The 26,807-nt window shown below is 48.4% G+C and overlaps 1 protein-coding gene across 2 annotated transcripts in view; it reads right to left on the bottom strand.

Annotated features, from left to right (window-relative positions):
* Positions 1–25,357, bottom strand: part of CREB3L2 (cAMP responsive element binding protein 3 like 2) — a 79,033-nt gene extending 53,676 nt beyond the window's left edge. For both annotated transcript variants that reach the window (XM_416356.8, XM_004937877.5), the window contains exon 1: positions 25,140–25,357. In XM_416356.8, coding sequence (XP_416356.4) covers positions 25,140–25,244 — 105 coding nt within the window. In that variant the 5' untranslated portion in view covers positions 25,245–25,357. The remainder of the gene's footprint in view (positions 1–25,139) is intronic.
* Positions 25,358–26,807: the final 1,450 nt, after the last annotated feature.

Genomic DNA, 26,807 nt, shown 5'->3' with positions numbered 1-26,807 from the left:
GACAGGAGGCCTCCCAGCAAAGATATGCAGAAATTCAAACAGGAAACAATCTGGGCAAGTTTTATTGCCCACGATTTACATAAAACTAAACTAATTAATCATGACAGTTTCCTTTGGCCTTCTTGCAACAAAACAACACTGTTTACAAGAACAGCAGCACATTCTGGAGAAGCCTATACACACCTAAGTCTGGGAAACCTGCTGATGCTGCTTTACATTCCTGCACTCCAGATAACTCGATACTCTTATCTGGAAGGCAGCCGGAAAACACAGTTCAAGAACCAAGGTTTAAGACCAAAGGTTGTTCGCATTACACACAACCCACCCACTCACGAGCAAGCTCCAAACAACGCTCTCAATAAATTCAACCCTTCAACCCACAAAGGCAAGCAGTGGGCATATCCTGCAGCACCACCCATGGTTTATTTTTAAGGCTGGGTGCTGTAGGAAGTGATTGAGAGCTGCTCACCGGGGCCGAGCTGGTCTGATGAGGGCAGGTGACAGCCCAGGGAAGGAGACATAGGCAGTGCTTGCAAGAGGGAGCAGCCACATCACTGCTGGCTGTGGCACTGGGAGCCACAGAAACCCCAAAAAGTGCTGAGAGGGTCACAGGTGACAAATTCTGTAGGCTTGCACTGGACTCTCAATCAAAGAGACTGAAACAAAGACACCCAGCAACACCCACACAGACAAACCAATCCCTATCCTTTTGATACTGACATCTTCCTAAGGAGCAGCTGCAGTTGCACCAAAGCACAAGGAAACGCTTCAAATAATCTGCAAAAGGCAAATATTTGACAACTCACAAGCAAATAGCTACGTGATCATTTTCAGATCCCACGTTGAATTCCCAAACAATCCAGGTGTGATCCATCTGCTTTCAGTGGCAATGGGAGGTTCCCAGTGAGCCGGATGAGGGGAATGCCAGGGGCATGTGGGGGAACTAAAAGGAAGCCTCTACGTGGAGGGAGCGATTTCAAATGAACTCATTTAGCAGGTTGCTCTTTCCAAGTCTCCTTTTCACATCTCTTAGTTAGTAAAGCTGCACGTGTCTGGGTATCTCCTTCATGGCCTACCGTCCTTCCAAACGCTGAGTTTGAAGCATGAGATGTCAACCCATAGCAGGGACTATCAGAGGCAAATTACTTTATTGCCACTTTCAACCTGAGAAACACAAACAGAAGCACTCAAAAACACTGAGAACAAGATAGCTTAGCCTATTTTGTTAGAATAAAGATTCCTTAATGTTTTTCTCTATCAAAATAAAAACTTATAATAAAAAAAAAGGAAACAAGTGACAAAGAGGAAGCAGAGGGAGCATTTTAGGAAAGAAGGAGCTTCATCCTGTTTCAAACATTAATTGCAGCATTAACTCCACCAGGCAATGCGAGTTTCTGGCACTAAAAGCAGAACTACTCTCCAGCCAACGCCTCCAGCAAGCACACATACATGCACCCCTTCCCAATCCACGTCTCTCCAACACTAATGCACAAACAAAGCCACTTGCACTTGCAGCGCTGTGATTTAATTAATTGGATATATTGAGCGAGCACACCACGTGGTGCAGAAGACAACTCTCCAAAGACAGCCAGAAAAGTTTGCCAGAGTCCTGGGGATAGAGACGAGCAGAGGGAAATTTCAGACACTGCATAATCACCGGCACATGTAATCACTCACTGGCGTTATCCCAGCTAACGCAAACCCAGACCCATGTGAACTGCAGCCAAAATCTACTCAAGCCATCCAGAGGCAACTAAGTGCCTAATGAGCAGGCAGAAAAGGGACGGGGAGGCACAACCCGTATGGAGAGGGGAAGGATGGACACACGCACCTCTCACAGATGGCCGCCTTAGTGTCCAGCAAGCTCTGGCTCCAAGTAACCAGAGGCTGACCACTCAGCCCATGCTTGCATACTGATGATTTCAGAGCTTAAAAGACAGAAAGCGGTGGATTTGTGCAGGCTCTGTCAAAATTTCTGTGAGGAAAGAAATACAGTCTGGTGGCACTGCACACCATGGGCTGCTCCACCCACAACGGGCAAGCGCCATGTTGAGCACACTGGGGCCTCCGCTTGGCACCAGCATGCCGGTGAGGGCCCGAGGTCACGGTGTCAGGCATGGGCTCCATCCCTCCAGGCAAAAGCCTGCAGATGGCCTTCACCTCTTGCTTGCACATCTCCAGGAGTGGTAACAAAGTGATACTTTCCTGACAGGAGAAGTTTCAAGGACAGCAGCAGGGAAGATAGTACCATGGTCAACACTGAGGTAGAAGGGGTCATAAACATAGAATCACAGAATCGTTTAAGTTGGAAAAGACCTCTAAGATCATCATGTCCAGCCACAGACCCAGCATTGCCAAGTTTACTGGTATATCATGCCCATAAGTGCCACATCCACAAATCTTTTTAATACCTCCAGGGATAGTGATTCAACTGCTTCCCAGGGCAGGCTGTTCCAATGCATCACAACCCTTCCAGCAAAGAAATTCTCCCAGTATCAAACATAAATCTCCCCTGGCACAACCTAAGGCCATTTCCTTTTGTCCTATTGCTTGTTGAGCGACAGAGAAGAGACGAACCCCCCAGAACCCCCCAGACGAACCCCTCACTACAGATTTCCATCTCACTACAACCTCCTTTGAGGTAGTCGTGGACACTCATAAGGTCTCCTCCAAGCCTCCATTTCCCTCTTGTGGCACAGCACAGATGCACGAAAGCAGAAATTGAAGGAGGCCTCCACACTGGGCTTGGAAGGCTACACAGAGGTAAAGAGCACACTCACCACGGGTCTTACCCCATGCATCCTCAAACAAGCTCACCTGGGCACGTATAAGGGATTGTGGATCACCGTGAAGCAACAGACCCCCATCCTCTCCTGCCAAGGCAGAAACAACCCAAAAGCAATTCTAATTCAAATTTAAGATGCTATGTTTTTTCCACGCATTCTGTAAGCCAGCTGCATTGCACAGCCATGTGAAAACCTGTTTATCACCCAGCCAGCTCAGCCCCCATCACTATGCTTTCTGCTAGCTCAAATAGAGGGCACCTGGCAGAAGGAAAACATGTTCTTGGAACCAAAAGAGTCTGTCTGGTTCTAGGAAAAGAAAGGTATATAGACAGAAAAATAACTGGGGGAACATCGCACTGCTTATCAGCAATGCATAATTCCAAAGCCAGTTAAGGATACACACACATACGTGTGTGTGCGTGTGTCTGTGTATTAAATATAGCTCAGTTTTTCATACGGCACTGTTGGCTGCAGAACCGTTCCAGCGAGCATCTGCTAAAGACCATCTGGACCGGGAGGGAACGAGAGTGAAACGTTACAGGACTCCTGAGGAATTTGAAACTTGCAGTGGATTTTACAGAGTCGTTGCGTAAGGTACACTGACAAATGTGTGATATCAGGAAGGTTCTTTTAATGGGGGAAAAAAAAAAAGAGGGAAAAAAAAAAGAGAGAAGTGACCCTAAAACTGCTACTTCCTGCTGGGGTTGGAGTTGGCTGCAGACAATGATCTCACACCACTAAAATTCAGCATCATTAAAAGAAACAAAAGTTCTCAGGACATGCAGCATGAGAGATTTACAGTTAAAGAAGTGGCACTGCCCCATTGAACTGAAAATGGTATTTGAAGTTAAATGGGTTACAAAGGAGTACGGTAGGCTTCCATCTAAAAAACAATTTTTTTTTTGTTTTTTGTTGTTGTTGCAAGATCTACAAAAGATAACAAAGGAGACGAAATGACATCAAATAAGTTCAAGTTTGCAGTATCTGCAAACTTCCCTAGAAAACTGATCAGCGTGCAGAGAAGAAAAAGGGATTGAAAAGCACGGTGCCGATTCTACTGAGAAGCTGCAGTTCCCAGATGGCTCAGGAAGATCAGGTCCTTGGCAAGAGTCAAAATGAGTACGGTTGGCGCTACTGCCAAATGGGAACTCAACATTTCTATGATTTCCATCAGCTCAGTTGTACTTGCTCTCTAATGGTCTCAAGATGCTCATATACAGACACTGAGAATTCAAGAGTAGGACAATATAGAGGAATAAGAACTGCACTTTGGAAAGAGTAATTGTCCATCTTTTCTCTACTACCAATCCCATTTATTTTTCCAAGATCGCAATAAACAACACTTAATAACACTACAAAAGGTTCAACAGGGTCACATTTTGTAAAGAGTGTCCACAGGACCATTTTACAAAAGGACCTAATAGCTTGGTTCCACAAGATGATTCTGTTACACAAGCATCCAGTTAGAGCTTTATGGGGACAGTCAGCCATGCTTCAAAAGCCTGCAAACAAATAGAGAGAACAGAAGTTTAAATGGACCCTCCAGATTTCAGCATAGCGACAGTATGTGGTATTTTACAAGCTGGTGGGCTACTGGGAGGAAGGGAAGGAACAGATCATTGGTGCTGCTCCAATCTCCAGTATACGTAGTAGTGATCAAAACTATACTCTTGAAAGGATTTGCTAAGCCAGCCATGAAAGGTCAGGATACAACATGGAAATATATCTAGACTAGATGGCCGTGCTAACAGTAATTCAAACTGCATATTCCCCACCAAAAATTCAATCAAATAAAAACAGTGGCATTCTGATATGTTTTTAAAGGCTTAGTGCTATAGTCATTTTTTAATTAAGCAGATTTGTCTGATCTCGATGCAAACCAGTGTTCAAAAACTCTGGAAATAAACAGAGATACACGTTGAGAAGCAGCCATTTTTGTAGTATTGTAATCTGTACTCGTTTTTGTTGGTGGTGGTGGTAAGATAGCAGCCATATGCAGACCTAAAACTGCAGGAATAAAAGCTTGAGGGAATTTTTCATACCACGTCATTCACTGTAAATAAAGCTTCCTATTATTACGCAGCACTGCTGCCATACATCTCCAAGAGAAGCAATGATAAGCAAATTGGCTGCAGACCTAGCCAAACTGTGTGAAATCTCTCACTTCTATGGGATGCCCATCAGACAAACATCTCATGCATTCAGATGCTTTCCTGGAACACTCTGAAGCTGGTGTTTTGATTACAAAAGAAATAAAGCAGTTAAGGACTACATAGACGTTGCCTGCCAGTACTTATGAGAACTATGGCACTGACCTGGCTAAGGCCATTGGTGATGAGATGGGCAAAAAAGATGCACTAAGGTACAACAAGGGAGCAGGTGAGGGGTGTGCAGAGCTCCTTATCTTGCTTTTCAGTGTTTAAATTTCCCTGACAATGACCGTTTCTTATCCCAAACACCACTTGCACAACCAGTATAGGAACAGCCACAGGCGAGCCTCCTCTGCTGAGATACGCAAGCTTCATCCTGGGCAAGATAACCTGGAGGTCATGCACTCATTCACCTCCTCCAGCCTAAAGCCACATGAGCACTCTGCATGTGATGAGATGAGCCCTGGAGATACTGGGGACAGGGATGATACCTTGCAAGAAGCCACCTTTGAGGTGCCTTTTATGTCTGTCCATACCTGGGATACCCACACCCTTCCATCACTGTCCAAGAACTCAAGACAAACAAGTTCTGGAAAAAATCCAGAAATACAGCCCCGGTTCAAGATGACTTTGCCCTCCTGTTCCCTGCCCACCTGCTGTCTGCAGGACTGTCATTCTCTCACGCTGGGAGGAACACATCTTCACCCCCATCATTTCTGTCCACAGGATACGACGTGGTTTCTGCCCTTCGCAAGCAGAGCCCGAGGCCCACTTGGCCCACTCTTCATGCTTTGTGTTGAACTGATAACGCCCGACATGCTGAACGCCCTGGATTTACATCATCCGGAGCTACACACATACATGAGTCTCAGCAGCCCCAGGCTCTGAAAAGCCTGATTGTTGGCGCCGACGTCCGCTCCTTCCCCACCAACCCAAAAGGAAACACAGGAGTGTTTGTTGTGGCAGCCAGCACACAGAGCAGGGGCTGTGCATGGGCGGCATGGGGCCCCAGGGCTTTGCCTCAGGCACAACCACCCCCAGTGCAGGGAGAAGTGCTCGCTTTCCCCTTCAAGCAGGTTTCTGAGGCTCTTTCATTAAGGCAGCCTGTCTGAGGTCTGAAAACTAAACACAAAGTGAGAAAATCCTGTGCCAAGCAAATGAGCGCATGCCAGCAAGCATCCCAGTAGCAACTCCAGGACAGGAGAATGCTCACACTCAGCTCATGCAGACAAGGAGTTGGGGTCAGCACCAAAAGCCAGGGGTGAGCAGCAGCAGCAGGAATTTAGGAACTCCATCTCGCCGCCTCACAGAGCAACAACACCGGGATGAGAAGCTCAGGAGCTCCTGCCAACCCCTGAGGGCTGCCCCGCCACAGCAGGGCCCAGGCATGCGCCATCCCAGCCGACAGCCCAGCCACCCCAGCACCGCCCCACAAGTCTGCAGCTGCAGGAATGTCTGTGACAGAGCACGCAGGCTTTTTTAATTGCAGGCTGCCTGACTCTGTCTGCCCTGACTGGCTGTTTTTTCAAGGTTTCTTTTTTTGTGCTTTGCTTTTAAGTGGAGAGTGTATGAGGGTGGGAGGAGCAGCTATAAGGCAGGCCTTGGTGGTGGCATGCTCCCCAGCCTATTCATAGGCCGTGCCTTGCAGGCTCTGGTGGGACACCCTCCATGCTAGATGACAACAGTCTTATCTAACCCTCCTTTTTGCATAACATTCTTCTTTTATACCTCTGAGAAATCAGTTTTCTCTGCCTATGGCAGTAGAGAAAGCAGGGCTCACCAGCTACACTAACCAGCACAAATAAAACCAAAGGAACAGACAGAAAAACCTTACTTACTGGAAAATCTAGCATGCATCAAAGAGTGTTTTAACAATATCAAGCTATGCAACGTAGTTTGGCAACATGTCTTTTAACAGCTCATGAGGCCCAGATGCAGTGCGAGAGCACATCTTGAAAACCAAGCAAGTCCAGGCAATCACATGCAAACTACTCAGATATTCCAGCTCTATTATCAGAACTCAAAGTGAACAGAAGAGGATTGTCCCAACCCCAGTACTGGGTTTGAAGCCATCACATCAGATTTCAGATGCCAACAGAGTTAAGAAATATGCAGTTTTTTTACATCTTGACCTGAAGATCAGTTTCACCAATAGGTGATGTCCAGCCATCTCAGGTTCTTAGCATCCTGCAGCAGTGGTAGTCCAAGAAGTAACAAAAAAATCCCTGTGTTGCTACATCACTAATCTAAGATAAAACTATTTAGTGAGCATAATCTGCAAGGATGTGTCCCTTTGCTAGAAACTGAGTCGGATTAAGTCACCATCCTTCCTAGAGGTCACTGTACCCTAGGAGACGACAGTTGAACCCCACATCCACTGCTCTGATCCAATTTTGTCGAGCTGGGTTTGATATTCTCTACTGAAGCACTCAAGCTAACGCAGATCATCTTAGCAGAGCAGCACGAGGGAGCTGCTCCAGGTTCAGTTACACCAGCAGATTTAAGAACAGATCTGGTATTCCAAGAAGAGCACGCCTGCCTAGAGCCACAGTCACACACTGTCACTTGCTTTCTCTCCGAAGAACGATTCTTGCCTTCCAGACCTGTGTGGCTAATCAGGAAAAATCTAATTTAAGAAGCCAACTAGGTAACCAAGGCTAGGTTCTGTGATTTTCTCACAGCTGCTCGCTAGCAGCCTAAACATTGAATGCTGCATAATTCAAGCTTTTCCAAGAAAAAAGGCATTTTTTTTTCCATCCATTTCTCAAAACTGCACTGCTTACAGTGGCAGCTTGCCTTGCGGGGGATTTCTACTCAGACTATGCTGCACCTGGGGTTTGCCTTTTAGCTGTAGCACTCCCCAGACTTTGATCCTTCCAGCAATCTTTTTGTTATGAGGTCGCCAAGTCCAGAAGAAATGTAGCTCATGGAAAGTATTACAAACACACGAACTTATCAACTGACAAGAGAGTAAAAACCTAGTCAAACTTGGAGGGTTTCTTCTCCTTGGAAGCAGATGCTCATCTCCATCTGCTGAATCCACAACCTGCACAAGCACCGTCTCTGCAATGGTTTGGTGCCAGAAGAAAGCAGCTTCCACACACACAGTTGCCTCAGTCTGCTCAATCTTTGGCTCCCACCAAATTGCCCCACCAAGGCAAACTGCTTAGCAGACCCTCTTAACAGGCTTATAATTTGATCAAAAGGCACTTTCCTCTAAGAGAAGTCAAATGAGGGGATTGGAAGAATCTCATAGGAGATACCCTTATAGCTGTTAGAAACCTGGTGATGTTTCCTATAAATAGCACTGCCTTACACAGAGCACAGCTCCCTTTACAGGTGTGAAGGATGATGTAATTTGTGATGTAATTGCAACAACTAGCCCACTCTGGCTGAGGTCCACAGAACTTAATGGCAATGCCCTTTTAGCAGTAGAGGAAAGCAAAACAAGACCTATAATTCTTGCAGCAGGATGGGGCTTTGAGCCACCTGGTCTAGAGGGAGGCGTCCCTGCCTATAGCAGAGAGGTTGGAAATAGATCATCTTAAGGGTCCCTTCCAACCCTCATCATTCTATGATTCATTCTACGATTCTATGACCTTTCTCAGTAATATGGGCAACCCTTCTTTTTCTGTATTCACTCAATAAAACAAACCACTCAGAAACTTCAGTATTTATTTTCCAGATATGGGGATGCAAGTGACTTCTTGTAACCAGAGCAGCAATTGGCACTGGAAATTACACATGAACTTGACTACTCCTGTACCAGGATATGTAAACCTACCTACTGGTATGTATGAGGATGGAACCCGGACGTCTCCTCTTCAGCTCCAGAAAGAACCAGAATTTGTACGGTGTAAACATCTTTAAAGATTTCATGCAATGAATACATTCTGACATTCAATGGGAAGACTGACTTGATGGCTGTTAGCAACTTCTCAAAATTCCTGTGTGTGAAAACGCACTTTAAAGACCAATTTCACTGCACTGTCATCTTACAATGATTTGAGGGGAAAAAAAAAACCAACATATTTTCCAAGCTTCAGTTGTGTAATCATAACGCATCTCCAGAATAAATGGCTCTTTCTTACAGACCACTGTGTGGTCCCCTCTCCCTATGAGCTCACGGATCAGTTTGAAGCTTCTCAGGCTGTGATGCATCCTGATCAGAACACGCTGTCTCTTCATATGTTGCAACAACGAAATTTAACTGCCTGTTATGACTTTGCAGGCTATTTACCACAGCCCTGAAACCCCTGATGGGTGGAACAGTCAGAACTGCTTTAAATCAGCAGAATCAGTCCTGCAAGCTCTACTTTCAAGACTGCCACCACAGGTCTTGGGAGAACACCAGCTATACCGCTTCCTGCAGCGTGCACACGCGTGTGTCATCCCTCCCTACTGAGGGTACTATCTGCTTTGAGCCAGTGATGTTGCTAAATGCCATTGGAAAAGGCTTGACTAGGTGGCAACGTATGTTTTGATCACCATGGACGGCCTCAAGCTGAGCTATCTGATGCTCTCCAGACCGTTCGCCATCCATCAAAAACAAAGTACCTGACTTGTTTCTTACTTCAGAAACAAGCCAGACATGCTGAAGCAATTAGAAAAGAAAATTCTGCTGAGATTCTTTTTGTAAGCAGCCCGACCACTGCAATGTTTTTACTGGTCTTCCATATATAGTTGTGACAACAGCGGTAAAATATTCACTCGGCTGCCCTGCCATAGCCAGCCGAGTCTGTAACCACCCTCCCACACCACAGATGTACCCGAGAACTAACAAATCGCTCCCTCACTATTTACACAGCATGACAAGCTAGGATGCCACTGTTTCAGAAGCATTAGTGCTCCTGCCCTCCCACCAGATACCAAATCTGTGTCTTCTGAGCGAGGACATAATCCACACAATGCACGAGGAATATAGACGAGCAACTTGGATAGCACCTTACATTCAACAGCGGGGAGCTAACCTTGTTGTTCTAGCTCACCATAGGATCAGAGTCAGCTAGCAACAACCACAAACTTGTAACAGGAATTAGTTTAATAAATAGCTATTAGATCCCATTTCTTCTTTAGAAAGACTTCCATGCTATGCAACATTCTGATATACTCTGCCTTGGACTGCATGCTTCCATACTTTCCCTAAATTACAGAAGCACCTCCAACAAAAACAATACACTATTGGACAGCTGAATGTTTCTTGCCAAGGCTGAGTGCACCCCTTGAACCCTCTGGAGAAGGGGGAATCACACTTGGATCTTCTTGTGTTTGCACCACTTTCTGGTAAAACATCCTTTATCAACCTTCTTTTATTTATTTATTTATTTATTTATTTTGCTGCTTTTAATCCTCCTTACAAACCCAGCCAGCATTTCAACCAAAATATGTGGCTGAGCAAGCCTGCACTAAAAGTTATGAGTCAGCCTTTGACCAAAGAAGGCAATGCTGACCTTATGACAGTGCCTTCCTGAGGTCTGAGCTGAAGGCCCAGCTTTCCAGAATGGTATCTACATACGCAACTATACCATATCTGCAGAAGAAAGGTAAAACACAACCTTTAGATTATGCTGGACACATAATGCATATCCTAGAGATACGAAGAAGAATGCAGCTTCACCTATAAGTGACAGCACAACCAATTTCTACTGTCTCATCCTTCCTCCTGGTTGGTCTAAGCAGTCTTTATTGCCATTTTAGGGTGAGTCCTCCATCCTACTTTGCTCCCACCTTCAGTCAAACTGCCTGGTGTGGAGTCCTTGTGGAGTCCCTTCTCCTTGGAGAACCCCTCAAGTCGGAACCCTCTGAAGAGCCCTCCAAACTTTACTCTGCAAACAGAGGAAGTTTCCCTATCTAAAGTAATCCAGCAGCCGCTGCTGAGCCTGGGTAAAATCCATTAAATCCAACAAAGTAACCTTCACAAGACAACCAGCATCACTGGAGCAGAAGTGACATCTCTGCTGTGCAATCCCAAACACACTCCTGTACTACCCAACTTCTAGGACAGGGGTTGACTAAAGCAGCAAACATTTCTCAGCCTCTTTCACTTCCCTCTGCTGCTCCTTGGTCTTCCTCACTACAACCTGCAGCTACATCATTTCCCAGTAAGGTACTGGAAGCTCTTTTTACTCGCTATAGTTGTCACACTTCTGCCTTTACATGCAAGCTTGTTCACAAGTTCAAGACACTGCGTATTAGGTAATAGATAGGACAAGGGGAAATGGTTTCAAACTAAAAGAAGGGAGATTTAGACTGGATACGAGGGAGAAACTTTTTACAATGGGGACGGTGAGGCACTGGCACAGGCTGCCCAGAGAGGTGGCAGAGGTGGCCCCATCCCTGGTGACACTCAAGGTCAGGCTGGAGGGGCTCTGAGCACCTGATGCAGCTGTAGGTGTCCCTGCTCATTGCAGGGGGGGTTGGACCAGATGGCCTTCAATGGTTCCTTCCAACTCAAACCACTCTATGATTCTATTGTGGAGAAAAGACCTAAGTAGGGCAGAGCTACTTCTCAATTTAAACAACAGATGGAAGAAGAAAAAAAGAATTTCCTTCCGTTCCCACCTTTTTCTTCCCATCCCCTCAAATGAACACCTGGGATATACCTCTGGGGACAGAAGAATTATTTACCAAGAAGAAAACAAGGACTCTGCAAAGTTAACACTGGTCCAGAGCATTTAAATACACTGCCTGTCTGTGGACTGCTCACGAGGCACAGAGGCACCGCTGTTCAGTCCATAAGCGGGGAACATCCCTGTTTGGTTTGGCTCTGCTTCCCCACACTGCGTCACTGCCTGGAAGCAGGCGGGCTGTGTGGAGCTTCCAAGAAGAGGCTCAGGGGTGTGATGCAACCAGGCACCCTCCCCTCCAAGCAAACAGGGGAGAAATGGGGGACGCTCAAGGAATTGCTCAAGGCGGCACAGGGACGCATTTGGATAACTGCAGCACGATCTTAAATCGCAGTACAGACAGCACAGCACCCGCTTGCAACAGAGGTTTTTGAAGAGCTGATTCTCAGCCATTTCTCTGGGGTATGTTTTGCAGATCATTCGAGTTACAGCTTGGTCCGTGCACCATTTTGTTGCCCTGTTTGCCTCAAGGTCTCTTCGCACCCCTGCCTGGTTTAGAATTTCTCTGGAATCTGCTGCACTCGGTGCGATCATCTCCCCGGACCTTTGACTCACATTCCTTCCCTGCTGCTAGACTAAACTGGCGCAGCTCCGTCTGCCTGGCTCCAACACCAGACCTCCACTCAGACATCTCCGCAGCAACACCAACCCAGATTTTTGGGACACCTGCCTGGATGTGCCTTGAAAGGGCTCGATTAAGGCTCGTCATTGAAAACGGCCACCTCTGAGGCAATCTAAAAGTACTCTGAGAAGTCAGAGCTGTTTAACCCCCTCCCCCCCCTTTTCTATGAAGAAGAAAAGAAAAATGTAGAGAGCAAGTTTTACATCCCACTTCTGCTTTTATTTCCATCTTTTCTGCTCCATTTCCCTGGCCGCAGCCCAAGTAGCATCCAGCTCCCACGTGGTTGCCTCAGCGGTGAAGGCAACGGCCCTCCACATGGTTTCCGTATGGGCACATCTGGTCCAAAAAGTGATCTGTTCCTCATCTGCCAGTCGCGCACTGCTGCTCCTACTGCTGCGAGGTGCTCAGCTGCACCACATATGAGAAGTAAAAATGAGATAAGGCAGCTTTCCAAAGATAAATCAACCACGTGTCAGTCGCAGGAGAGGGCTAAGCACACATTCAGGCTACAGGCATCCAGGGTGGCTCGAGGTGTTGCACCCATCCTGGCCTATCACCCTGCTCTGCAGGTCATCTCCCCGCAGCAGAATGGCAAAGGCAATCACAGGGGCACTCCTCTGCCCAACAAAGAAGCTGTTGCTGAATGACCAAGGTTGCTCATCTGTTCTGTCCTCCAACAGGTGGAAGCAGTGGCACCCAGCAGCACACATAGCTTCAGCCTCCTCTGCTTGACCCAGCAGAGCCCGGACAGTTTAATGAGATCTAGTTGAAGGGCTGCATTCCTGGCTAGACCTGTTGTAAGCACTTCTCCAGCAGGCTGCCAGATGCGGAGCAGCAGGCCAGAAGAGCCCACTTCAGCTTAGCTCCCCACATCAACACACCGCAGGTGCACCAGGCGCTCTGTGCCGAAAGGAGAAGCAGCGCTGCTTGAAAGCAGCTGAACATGCCTCTGGTGACTGCTGCTGCTTCCAAGACAGCTTTCATACAGGTTTTCAGACCACACCTGCTGTCCACACTGAATAAAGCCTTTTTCCTGCCAGTACATTTCAAAGAAGCAAATTAAACAAAACAGCAGGGGAATAGCATAATCTCAGGGAAGATTATGCTATGCCACAAAAGCAGTTTAAGGCAGCAGCTTCTGTGTGCCATGTGCCTAAATACAGAGCATTTCAAGGAAGAAACATTTCTCACCCTTCCCAAACATTCTAGGCACCCTCCTTCAGTCTCAACCTGCGTGCCAAAACTGAAATGGAGTATCCAGTAAACTACTGGAGACTGACTCCAAACCAATACATAAACCACCAGGCTCATGAAAACAGTGCTAGGGTTCTGAAAAGACAGCAATAATCATAGAATCATAGAAGCATAGAATCACAAAGGTTGGAAAAGACCCACAGGATCACCCAGTCCAACCATTCACCCATCACCAATGGTTCTCACTAAACCATGTCCCTCAACACAACGTCCAACAGTAAGGTCTGCCACAGACAAAGGATTTTAAGCTCCTTCCAGGTAGGAGAAAAGCCTACCTGGTAGTATCACAGCAAAACAGGCAGAGGGACAACAAAAATCTTCCACTGTTATAAAAGAAGGTGCAGGTTGGTACTGTTGATACAACTGTGATCATATTAGCAGCCATCTCCCACTAGATCTACCTTTAAAATGAAAGCCAGGGACCTTTCTTTTTTGTCTGGGTATTTACCTGCACCTCCTCATATGCTGGCTTTTCCTTCCTTGTCTCATGTGCGTTGCTTTCTTCCTTTTCTCTGCCTTCAGAACAGGCTCCTTTTTACTTGTCAGGGCTAAAGATTCCAGACAAAGTGGCATTTTAGAGATCAGGTGCATTTTTAGAAAGTCTCTGAGACAGGTTGAGGAAATGCCAGGCAGTCTTTGGTACTTGACCTCAACAAGGAAGCATATGTGAAAGGTGACCTTGTATTCGAAGACAAATGCCTTCCTCTACCAGAAAGTTTTGCCCTTTCCCACATGTTTCGTGTGCTGTTCCCTTTCTTTATGTGCCAAGAGATGTCACGATAAACAGAAGCGCTTCAAAATAGCTCAAAGCGATCAAAGCATTTATTTGAACTTTGCTGAAATCAGCTCAGTTTAGGAGAACAGCCAAACGCTGAGATGCATTTGGACAGATACAAGGAGTCACTACGTGTGCTGCTGTATGGTCTGCCTCACAGCACTCAGAGTCAACGGGTAGAGCAATAAAGTTTTATAGCATTTGAAGCCAGAAAGGACTATGAAACCTTCCCAGTCTGACCCTCCAACATGTCCAATCCACTAAGTTTACCTGAGGCACTCTCTCACAGAGTTTGATATTTTGCCCTTCGTTGAAATACAACCTCCAGAGAAGCACACGGGTGTGCTGCAATGACTGAGAAATCACCAGTTGATCCATTACCCTTGCCGTTTATTTCAGCAGTTATCGTCTATCCTAAAACATTGGCCTCATTTCTTGTTTGGGCCTTGAAGTCCAGCTGCTGATTCTCATCCTGCATTTTTCACAAGATAAAGGCCTACAGCCTGGCATATTTTTGCATAACCCAGCAAATTTATCCTCTAGTATCTACTCACTCAGTCCCTTTACTGCTTATATATTTTGTAGTATACTTCCAAATAGGGCAAGATAAGTCACCAATTACTTCCAAAGAGATGTCATTTACTTTCAAATCTTTCATCACAAAGAATGAAAGCTATAGTTCATCTAACTCTATCTGCTTTTCATAACCCCACTGAGTTGAATATCTCTATCCTACTATAGAGTTGAATATACTCTACCTACATGATCCTGTACCGGCTTTCCTGCATTTTTAATACATTTGGTACCAGGCATCCCAGTGTACAGTTCATATTTCCTCCCCCTTACTCTTTCCCTTAATCAGTTTATGTTTTCAAACTTTCCATCACGATGTCACGACCCAAAGAAAATCAGTGTCAAAAAAGCCAGACTTATCTGGGACCTTTTAGCCCGATCGGATTTCCAGATTCGTTGATTTCAGGGAGTTTTGTAGCATTTAGACTTGCCACCATTGCCTTTTCCCTTTGGATTTTCTTAGCTGAGCATTATTAGCTCCTCCACACTTTACCAAGTCTACTTCACAATGATGCTCCATTTTTCTCTACCCTGTGAGTATCACATGGGGCAAAAGGAGAAGAGGTATTTTGAGATGACATTAACAGTTTGGAAAAAGAAAAAAAAAAAAAAAAGAACAGCATAATGACAGCTTTAGATTCATACATCCCTTCATGACAATGATAACGTTATTCCAAGCAGAGAGCTATAAAGGGATCAGCTGAGAGTGCAGAGATTCTCATTACCTGCATGCAACAAGAATCACAGCTGAAAGCAAAGCTGTTGCAGATTCCCTATTCTGGTACTGATAATGAAAATTGCATTACATACTTCACCTTCAGATGAAACCGAGAAAGCAGCCTCTATAATATTAGCGTGCACCTAACATAAACAGTTCTGATCATATCACTTCCCCATCCTCTTCCAAACACCTGTCAAAGCAACACAGAGTTCATGTTTTTCATCTTTCCTCACTAACCAGCTACTTCAGACACCTATTTTTACTCTTCTTCTATGAGTTCCCCACAATTAGTCTCTTTCAGATATCCAGGTGCCAAGAGCTAAAAAACCCACAGCTGAACTGTAAGCTGGCCCAGGTTTCCATGCATGTCCTCAGACTGTACATTTTCAGCATTTTCATCACTGCTGTGGCAGTAGCAAAGCCACCCACAGTTATAACCCTGGGCCCTTTGAAATACAGCCTGTACAGCTTTCTGCGCTGCGTAACGTCTCAGTTGTCTCTTCGTTTCATCTTCAGCAATGCAAGTTTCCTGCAGATTCCTTTCCTCACCTGCTTTTCCAATCTCCCTTTTCCCCCCTCAAATATCTGCCAATTTGAAACACCAAATCGAATGAATCCAAAGATTCCCCGTAGCCCCACGCCAGCTACCAGGAGTCCAGAGATTCCCACCCAGCTGCCATATCACATAATGCCCTCGTGAACACTGATGCTGCATCTTAAAACTAAGCAGGGCTTTTCATCCCTAATTAATCTTGCCAGAAAGCTGTTCCAAGCAAGGTACTGTGAAGAGAGTTGTCCATATGTCTTTCTCCCACATCTTTCTCATTAAAGCTAAAAAAATAAAAAATAATTTAAAAAAAAAAGATGTTCTGGGCATGAAACGTTTCTAATTCTATTTTTATTATTTTTTTAAAGACACTCATTAGACAGTTTTCAATATTATAGTGCCACTTGTCTTTTGGTTTTGGTCTTGCAAATGAGTTTCTATCTGAGAAAAAACAGCAACATAAATTCAGTCCCTTTCTCCCCTGTGATTTTGCAAAGTGTTTGCAGCAACCCAACAATCAAGTAACAGCAACAGGAAACCATTTTCCCAATTCCCCAAGCAGACTCCCTGCAGAACTTTTTCAGTGCAGAAAGACACAGTAGGCTGGAATTCAGCTGGAACTTCATGCAAAATCAGGACAGCTGAATGAGCAGCCGTAAGTCACCCTGGGCAAGGACAGAAGCAATACTCCTCATAGAATCATAGAACGGTTTGGGTTGGAAGGGCCCTTAAAGCCCACCCAGCCCCAACCCCCTGCCATGGGCAGGGCTGCACCCAGCAGCTCAGGCTGCCCAGGGCCCCATCCAACCTGGCCCTGAGTGCCTGCAGGGATGGGGCACCGCAGCTTCTCCAGGCAGCTGTGCCAGGGCCTCACCGCCCTCTGAGTAAAACACTTCTCCCTGACATGTAATCTAAATCTCCTTTTCTTTCTCTTTCGCTCATCCTTGCCTGTAAATTTAATCTTTTCTACAATTAAATGAAATCATCCACTGAAATCTCTGAGGAGCAGAACAACCAACCAGGAATGGAAGCGCAAAGCACCAAGGCATGAAGAGAAGACAAGTTTTGCATCCAGAAAACTCATCCCTTCACAGCAGTGCCAAAGCAAACTTGCACATCACTTGCTTCTTTGGGAAGCCACATCCAAGTGTGGCCCTCCAGCTGCTGCTCAGCCAGCTGGGCACCCCGGGCAGGGCTGCAGCACACAAAACCACACATCTGGAGGCCTTGCACATGTGCCAGCTCACTCCCTCCCTGATCACTCTGGAGCTTTGCCATTTGGTATCTACAGGCACAGGCCCTTCATGCTGCTCACCCAGGGTTTCAGCTTCTCTTCCTTCTGGAGGTGGAGGAGGGAAATAGAAGGGTGTCAGGGGAGAAGGGGACAGGAGGAGATGCAGGCATGGATCTCCGGAATCCAGGGAGGAAACACTTCCGTGAGTCACGTCCCTGAGGCTGGGCAACCACTACGGATGTCCCTCATCGCATGATCAGCCACCACAGCAGTGGGCAGGGAGCCAAGCCGTCCAGCAGAGCCTCACGTGGGCGAGTTTGTCTTGCTTTTCTTTCACACCTATGCTTTCTGCCTGTTCTTGGAAGAAATGCAGCCTGTCAGCCTCCCCCACACACCATAGCAACCCTGACCCCAGATCCCTTGTGCTGCTGTGCAAGGAGAAATGGCAGAGATGAGGAGAGAGGGCAAAGGAAGGGAGTTTGATCAAACTCATGGCCAGTGCTGATGAGGAGGCCAGTTACACCCAAGATGACAAAGACAGATGTTCTGTAGTCAGCCACTGCCTCATGTTATAAGGTATGAAAGCAAGCATTCAAGATGTCATATTTTCCCGCGTCTCCAACTTTGGCTAGCAACAACAGATTCAAGAAAGCCAGCTATCTAGAAATAACACCCTGCCCTAGCCTTGATTTCCTGTGAAGGTCTCATCTTGGCCATACTATCAGAGAATGGCTTAGGATGGAAAGGACCTTAAAAACCACGAAGCTCTATATCACAAGCCTTCCCCCACAGGCACCAGCCACGTTGCTGCTTCTACTGTGAAAAAGGCAGGAGCAGCAGAGGAGCTCCCAGCTGCATTTTGCTCTTAAGTTTTGGTTCCACAAATACTCAGGCAAACCATTTCTTCAGGTGCTAGAAGAAATGAAAATACTTGTTTTCAGTTAACCCACACAAAATTAGAGACGGGCAAGCTGAACGCTGAAGCTCACAGTAGAATCTACTGGGGAGTGGGGCCGCGGGGGGGAAGCAGCCTTGGGATAAGATTCCCCTTTGCATATAATATTTACTACTGGACTGTGAGGAAAAAGGAACAGAGGCATGCTTAGTACTCAAGACTTGGGATTTGGGGGCTTTTTTGGTTAGCTGGTTTGGAGGTTTAACGTCTACAAAAAGCCCTGTGGGCTAATCACATGGACTGCAATGCAGGGTGGTCTCTGCACACACCTACGGCTCTGGGGTTAGCCACGAAAAGCAAATAACACAGGCAGGAGACAATCCTAACAGGTAGTAGGTTGGACAAACAGCCTTGAAGCAAACGGTGCAGGCTCCAGCATAACCATATCATACTACAGAGGAGCACAGTAGTAAGATGTTCTGAATTTTATCTGGAAAATTTGGGGATCAGACTCCTGCTTTGCAATGCAGTCCTTAACTAAAGCAGTCCCTTGGTTCACGGCTGTGGTCAGAGCTCAGCATCACTCAGGCCAGAAGCTCCCAGCACCAGGGCCTGCCCAGAGCTCCCCAAAAGCCACACGGTCTCCCTTTCCCACCCCATACAACTAACAGATTGTGTAGAAGGACAGGGCCAGCTCCAGCATGGCAGAAGAGGAATGCTTTTTCTTGGCAGAGAAGAAAGAGATGAAGTGGGTGTTACATTTTTCCATTAGATTTTTGCTTGTCACCACAGCGGGGCCAGATCACATACAGAAGATTGAAAGCTGGTTAGCAGCAGATGGCAACAAAGAAAAGAAAGAAAACTGAGTAGCTTCCAAGGCACAGCTGAGGCACCAAAAGGTCAGCAGCGCAAGTAAGCGACACGTGGATGGGTGGCAGCTACGGGGACAGCTCTAGTAATTCAGCTCTATCCCATTTCACCTTTCTTTATTGTGTCCCATTACCTACTCTGGTTCCCAACTTACTATCCTGAGAGGAAGCACTCCTTATTTGACTGAGCACTTGCTTCCTTCCTGCACTCATTTAGCATCAAGGTTGTAACTTGGTTCAGCTTTCTGAAGACACAAACTACTTTTGAAAGCTCCCAGACACAGGCAGCGGCCACCCCTGCCAAGGAGAGCTCAGAAACATACCATAGAAAGGGGACGTGCACAGCAGGAAGGGTTCTGCCCACTGCTCTGCATCACGCTCTTCTCAAACAGCCTCTCCCTATGGATGATCCTTGAGCAGATGTCTCCTCCAGGTTCCCCAAGTTCCCAAAGTGCAGCCCGCTGCTAGCAAATAAATATATGCGCACTTACCAGCACTACATCTCCCACACTCACCAGGACGACATCTAGGCACGCGCTCCTGAAGCCGGCCAGACTACTTCCACTGTACATTCCCTCAGCCCAAAATGCAATCCCACCAGCCTCTTCCCCAGGCAAGCATTCCCACCTGCCCTCTCATGTCAGCGCCAGTACCTGAGCTGGGACAAAGCAAGCTGCATCAGGAAACATACAGCTGAAAACTATTTTCTGCCATGCAAGAAAGTCATTTTTCAACTGGATGAGCTCTGAGGCAGCTGCCGCAACAGCCTGCGGTTACATCCAGGTGCAGAACCGCACCGTCAGGTCTCGTCACCCAGAAAAAAAAACGCAGCCAAAGGGCATCCAGACAGCCCTGATCACTTCACCTGCATGATTCGGGGAGCAACAGCAGCACGGAAGGTGCCGTCCCTGGAAAACCAGGTGCAGAGCTCTTCTGCAAGAGGACCCCAGGGGGATGCTCCCCAAATTCTTATCTTATGGGGAACGAAAAGCTGCGCCAAGGAATGGGAGAACTCAGAGGAAGGATGCTTTAAGCTCACGCGAGGCAGACAATACAGACTGTGGAGCATGTCACTGAGCTAAGCTATTCTCCCTGCAAACGGTGGCTACCCTAACTGCTAAGTCTCACCTAGTGATGTTCTCCTGTAGCAGTTCCTTCCCTCCCACATCAGTCAGATAGACAGATGCAGAGTGCTTGTGGCAGGCAGGCGATGCTGCAGGTGACAGCCAGGCAGCAAGAAGCAAAGACAAGGACAGACAGCCATAGCTGGCGGCATGCTGGCCACAGACCTATGCGATTTATGCTTATACTTCTTTTATCTTTATTTGTCGCTGCCTACACAAGGGTGACCAGCTCTCAATGCATAGGAGCAAAGCAAAGGCAGGCTCATGGAGGAGGAGCACAGCAACCATCACTGCAGGTGGGGTCAGCACCTGCGAAAGGCAGCAGGACACAGCACCCTCAGACCACGCTGCGTGACCCAGCTGGACTCACAGCTGGTCTGCCTCCTTCCTAGGAGCATACTTGCCTGCGGAGAAGTGTTTGCATAGGTTAAGCACTGGCACATTCTCATTTACCAAGCTTTGAAGTCGGTCCCAGGACAGCCTGACGGTTTTTCCAGCTGCCGTCCTCACTGCAGATCTAGCTCTTCTCCATACAGTTACAGACAATCCAAATGCAACGAGCCAGCAACTCGATACCATTGTTTTTCTAATCTTAACTATCAGAAAATATGAGGGTAGGAGAAAAGTTCCAAAGCATCACATGTGTGTTTATCTCAGCTTCGAGAGAAAACTGTAGATTGTTTAAATCCATTATGAGCAGCTGGCACGTCCCTTGGCAAACAGGAATGGTATTTGTATTTAAATTTTGGAAGAAAACACGATGGGGAATGAATGATTTGTGGTGCAGAACACCAAGTACAAGTTGTTCTGCTGCTCATCAGTTGCGACCCTGATGCTTTTCATATGGGGAGCTCGTCTCAAAATTTAACACTTTGCACAAATGCTGTATACAAACTACTTAGAAACAAAATCTCACTTTCACGTCTTTCTCCTCTTTGCTGGAAGAGTTTGGCAATAATCCTTGGACATACTGATTTTACACATTTTCCACCTCAAGTTAGCCATCTGGTCCTCCATATGCAGGTGTGTAGGGATGGAAGAATGAGAGATTTCAGTTTCCTTGTTAGCAAGCAGCAGGCTAAACCCCACCTTCGAATAAATGAATTACCTTTTCCCAACCGATATCAAATGAATCAATACACAGGATTAGCCCATATCGACGCTGGGTTTTACAGAGCTACCTTATATACAGGCGACCACCACGGATTAAAACGCAGCCAGCCCCACAGCCGCACGTGCTGTGCTCTAACCACAACTCCTAACTGAATACACACGGCCTGGAAAAGCAAAGCACTGTGCTCCATTTCAGTTCAACATCACCAGTGCCGTGGCTCTGAAAGCTGCAGGCAATCCACGGCAGCTCACTCAGATGCCCCAATTCTGCAGAAATCATCAGCATGCGGAGCAAACGCCGGCGGCGTTTTTGTGGCAGAGGAAATGAGTCACCGGCAGCTCCTAGGGAGCTCAGAGGCTTGCAAAGGGCCATTTCTATCTGGAGGAGGAAGGCTGGTTCCAAGACTCCCAACCCATCTCAGATCACAACCGCCACCGCTGAGCTCGCAGGGCCGGTGGGGAGGCGATGATGCAGCCACCAACCCAAGCGTTCGTGTTGCACGTGCAGTCTGAGGGTGAGGTGCCTGGAGTGGCATCAGCGATGGAGCAGTGGGCTTATTGAGCTCTAATGCTGCTCAGAAAACGGCACCGGCGACGTGCCGGTTGGGGCGTTCCAATATTGTGATGTCAGGCCTGGTCAAAAGTATGCAATCTGGGTGGCTTTGCATTGGAAGCAGCCAGTAGCTAAGGTGTTAAGAACAGACAAAAAACGCTGGGAAAGGACAAAAGTCTGCTGCAGATCAGCCCAGAACAGAGTCCCGGCCCACCTGCTTGGGGCCTACTGAGGGTTCACTGGCAGCAGAGAAGGGAGCGAGGAGCCTGCAGACTGTCGTGCTTCTGCTCCCTCCAGGCTGCAGCAGGCTGTGTGCTCCCTTACTGCTTGACTGCCAGGAAAAAGAAAAGAAACTTCCAATAATAATGCCTTGCAAAACGCTAGGGTACAGCCTTACCCGCACACAAGCCTAGCAAGCTGCAGGCCAGACAAAGATTACAGGCAGACACGTCATACGTGCCGTGAACAAACCCTTGGGAAGCTTTTCAGACTTCTCAAAGAACATTTTACATAGAATCGTTAAAGTTGGAAAAGACCTCTTAGTTCACCTAGTCCAACCACCCACCTACCACCAATATTGCCCTACTAAACCATGTCCCTAAGTACTACATCTACCCTTTCCTTAACCATCTCCAGGGATGGTGACTTCAACACCTCCCTGGGCAGCCTATTCCAACGCATTGCCACTCCTTCTGAGAATAAATTCTTCCCAATATCCAACTTGAACCTTCCCTGGTGCAACTTGAGGCCATTCCCTCTTGTCCAATCTTGCTCTTTCTTCCACGAGAAACACAACCACTCTGGAAAAAAAAAACACCTGCTACCAAGCTATCTAGCATGCAGGTACACCTGCAAAGCACACAGACTTGAACGAGCCCCCTTCAACCCAGGCTGAGCCCCCCCAAGGTCCCCATTTCTCCCAGTGCAGCTGATGACTGCCTGGCACCCCCTCACACCGGTGCTGCTGAATGACCAGCTGAGAGGGAAAGGTAAAAGGCTGGAATTCAACCCCAGTAATTAGGCTGGAACAGCTTAAAGTAGCGTTTGTTATTTTAAGTATATGCATGCTTCCACACTTGCCCGATAGCTTCAAATCCGCCAGACCATGCGCAGCCTTTGTGGTTGTTAAAAGGTTAAAATTTAACTTAAAATACACAAAGGACAGCTTGCACAGAATTCTCACCCTCCCCCCCCCCAGTCAATGTGCACACACAGGTCTGCCTGCAGAGGAAGTGGGTCCCTGTTCCTGCAGCCATGCATCCCAACCAGCCATCCCACCTCCGTCTACCCTGCTTGCACTGCTGGACCTCAGGGCTCTTCCTAAGCGTATCCAGAAGGCTTGGCACACCCAGGTGCGTGGAGGAGGCAGACCCACATCTAATACCAGGACTCCAGTTTCACACTGCTGAAGGAGTGAGCTCCACAGGCATCAGTGCTGCTCCATCCTGCATGGTAACGTGCATCTGAGCAAGGCAACAGCTGCACAGCTGTACCCACAGCTACAGGGCACCTTAGGACCATGCAAAGGCCAGAAGATGCCACGGACAGCACATAGAAGGCTCAGCTCTTCACCTTTCATCCTTCTCTTTTCAGTAACACCAGCAAACAAGCGTACAAACAAAGCAGAACCAGCTGGGTCAAACCAGTCCTCCCACATTGAAAGCAGAAGGCAGGAGAATAACAGATGCTTCATCCAGAGGGCTTTTTTTGGGGGGGGGGTGGTGGTTTTTGTCGATTTTTTTGCGTGTGTGCTGTTGTTTCAACGATCCTATGAAGTTTTAGCCAGCCGTAAATGGAGAGCCTGTGTTTCACGATGTCAAGCAGAGCGTTTTCCTCCGCACAGAACAACGCACCTTTTGCAGAAGAAATGAAGTTCAACGAGTAGAAACGTGTGCCTTTTCCCCCAAAGCGATCATTTCAGAAAGCTTTCTTTTTGCCCCCTTGAAGCTCCCAGCACCCCGCTACGTCTGCCTTACCCACAGCACTTTGCTGCTTTGATATTTCTTTACGGATGGCTTCTCTTGGAATTCCTCCAAAACCAACAAAAGCTAAATCGATTACGTGCTTTTGATTAGACTTTAAGATGGCCCCTAAAGAAGCCTTTTCTTTATAAACGCCTAAGGAGAAAATCAAGCAAAACCCACGCAGACAAACACACGGTAGAAAGTGGCTCCCAACAAAGAGGGTCGCAGCCCACGTTACTGCAGATTTAGCAATGCTCTTCCCCTTGATAACACACCTCAAGGTAGCGCTTGGTGCTTACAACTCCCAACAGCAGACGGACAACCACCCCGTCTGCAACCACAGGGCATTCTGTCTGCCAAGCAACACTTGAAACCAAGTCACGGCTGCCCAAAGTAAGGCAGAGACACATCTGTGTACAACCACAGCCGCAAGCACCAGATCTGTTTCAGGGCACTAATTAAAGGAATACAAGAACGTGAACTGGGAGAAGAGAAGGGCGGGCTCACAGTTCTCCTCCCGGGGATCCCAAACACATGGCATGGCTGAGGCACCTCTAACCTCACCAAAACATCTCTCCTTGTCCCGTTGAGGAAGAAAAGAAAGGACCACCGCAGCACAGCTCTTGAAGGAAGGGCCTTCCACCACAAAGAGCTCCCCGTGGGTCTTTAAAAGTCACCACCCAACATCCAATTGCTCTTGGTGGACCTAACAGGAGCAGCAAGTCGCACAAGAGCTCCCAAAGCCAACAAACCAGGCAGTGATTGAGGACGGTCACACGCACGGCTGGTTGCCTTCCTGCTGATACCAGGCTGCGAGCTGCAACCCCGGGTGAGCGAGGCCACGGCGCTCCTTGAGCGAGGTCTCCTCATCTCCCCATTGAGGCCAACACCCAGAGCCCCGTGCCCGCAGCCACCACGCTCCCAAGACGTGGCTGTCCCCTCTCTGCAGCCATCCCAGACACGCCGTGCTCCCAAGGAGAGACGGAAGAAGCCAGGGGCGGACGCGAGGCCTTCCCGAGGCACCATGCCCCACACGGCTCACTCACCCAGCACCAGGCGTGCAGCCACCGGGTGCCCTACGAGTGTGCAGCGCCCCGAAGCAGCAGCACCCAGGCCTTTGGCACTCGGAGGGACAGCGGATGAGCGACGTGGGGTGCACGTCTCGACATCTGCACACGCCGAGTGGGATTTGGGCCAAAAAGTCCAAACTTGCCGTGCCGGCCCTCAGAGCTGCTCCCACGCGCGTGTCACTATTAGGGATCCCCCGCAGCAAGCGCAGGGCACGCCAGCCCGGCCTGAAGCCGCCACCCCGGGCCGCCCCTGCCCTCCTCACCGTGTGGCCCAGCAGGGTGTCAGGGTCGGCGGGCTCGCACAGCTCGCTCAGCTTGCGATCCCAGTGCAGCAGCGGCGGCTGCTCGCCGCTCTCGCACACCTCCATGGCGGCCCCGGCTGCCCCGCGCCCGGCTCACGCCGCGCCGACCACTCCCATGGGCCGCCCGCCGCCGGTACCGGCGCCGCTCCGAGGCCGCGTCCCCCGCCGGAGCCAGGAGTGCCGGGTCGGGAGGGGCGCCCCCGCCAGCTGCGAGCCGCGCCCCCGCCAGGCCCCGCCCCCGCCGCCCACATGGCCAATGGGGGTTGAGGAGCGCGGCGGGGCGGCGGACCGCGCCCCAATCGGCGCTCTGGGCCCCCAGGGCCCCACGGCTCCAGCTGGGATGTAGGCGGGGCTTCACGGGAGCGACGGGCAAGGCAGCCAATGAGACAGCGACAAGACTGCGGCCGGAGGGCGGCGGCCCTCCCACTTCGTGTGGGCGGACGGACGGCCGCGGCCCCCAAGGAACCTATGGCCCCCGTTAGCGCCGTGTCTGGGTACTTCCAGAGCCGAATCCAGACCAGCTTCGGCTGCGGGAAGAACTCCAGGCCCTTCACCTCTTCAGCTAATTGAAAAGAGAGCGTTAAGGGCAAAATACGTAGTTTGTTATTGCTGAGTACAGCCTATCTGTTAGAGAGGTTTCAGGACATCCCATGTCATAAACATCTGCCTTTAGATTAACCGTGCCTTCAGTCCCCGTGCAGCCAGCCTGTTTGCAGCAACAAACACTCCGCTCACAGCCCAGGACTGTTTCCCCAGTGCCAGTCAGACAGCAGCAAGGAGAACCCCCCCAGTCAATAGAGAATTCTGGTATTTTAACCTTGGTTCCATGCCAGGCTGGGACAGCGTTGACATTTCATCGTCCTTTAAAAACGAAGGATGCCACATGGTTCCGATGCGAGACGCCGGGCGTTCTTCAGCCCCGAGTTCCAGCTCCTGGCACGCGCTCAAAGCCTTTCTCTGTGGGTCAGCCCAACTCTTGGCACTCCGTCCCACATTGTGCTTGAGCTGTAACCAGAGCCCCACCATCCCCCTGGGCTCCGTCTGCTGACACGCCATTGAGCTGTCAGCTCCCCGCCCTCCCCAGGGGGCCTGGGTGGGCCCTCTGAGGCCTCCCGTCACCCACCGGGCACAGCAGCGAAGACAAGAGGAGGAATAATGGCAACTTTGTCAGGGTTTACCCTTGGAGATGTGTTAATCTCTTGGGTTTTGACTTGATCAAAAGAAGAAACTTTATTTTTAACTTCACAAAAGCCGCATTACTTGGTCAAGAACACGAAGGAAAGATCCCCAGCTGCCACAACCAAAGCTCTCCTGCAAAGAGGGAGTTAGTTCAAGTTACTGTGAAAACAAGTCAGCCCAGGGTATGCCCGCAGCAGCACTGAGAACCCGAAGCCAAATTCCTAACACTTGAATGGGTACCTACTGCTTTGGCAAGGCCAGGCGGAGGTACACACTTCGTGCATCCTGGCACTGTCACGCTCTTTTGTCAAAGCAATTACATCTTGCCAGTCCTGAGGCATAGATTGTGAAATTCGTAAAGGTCAGTTCCTTGTTCAGAATCTTCCATGTTTTCATTGGATTTTTCTTGCTTTTGCAGCCTCGTGATAACAAGCTGAACAAAAGGCTCTC

The sequence above is a fragment of the Gallus gallus genome, chromosome 1 (assembly GCF_016699485.2).
Source record: "Gallus gallus isolate bGalGal1 chromosome 1, bGalGal1.mat.broiler.GRCg7b, whole genome shotgun sequence".
Classification (NCBI taxonomy): Eukaryota; Metazoa; Chordata; class Aves; order Galliformes; family Phasianidae; genus Gallus; species Gallus gallus.
Note: the sequence above shows the minus strand (reverse complement) of the source record. Positions and strands in the feature narration are given on the sequence as shown.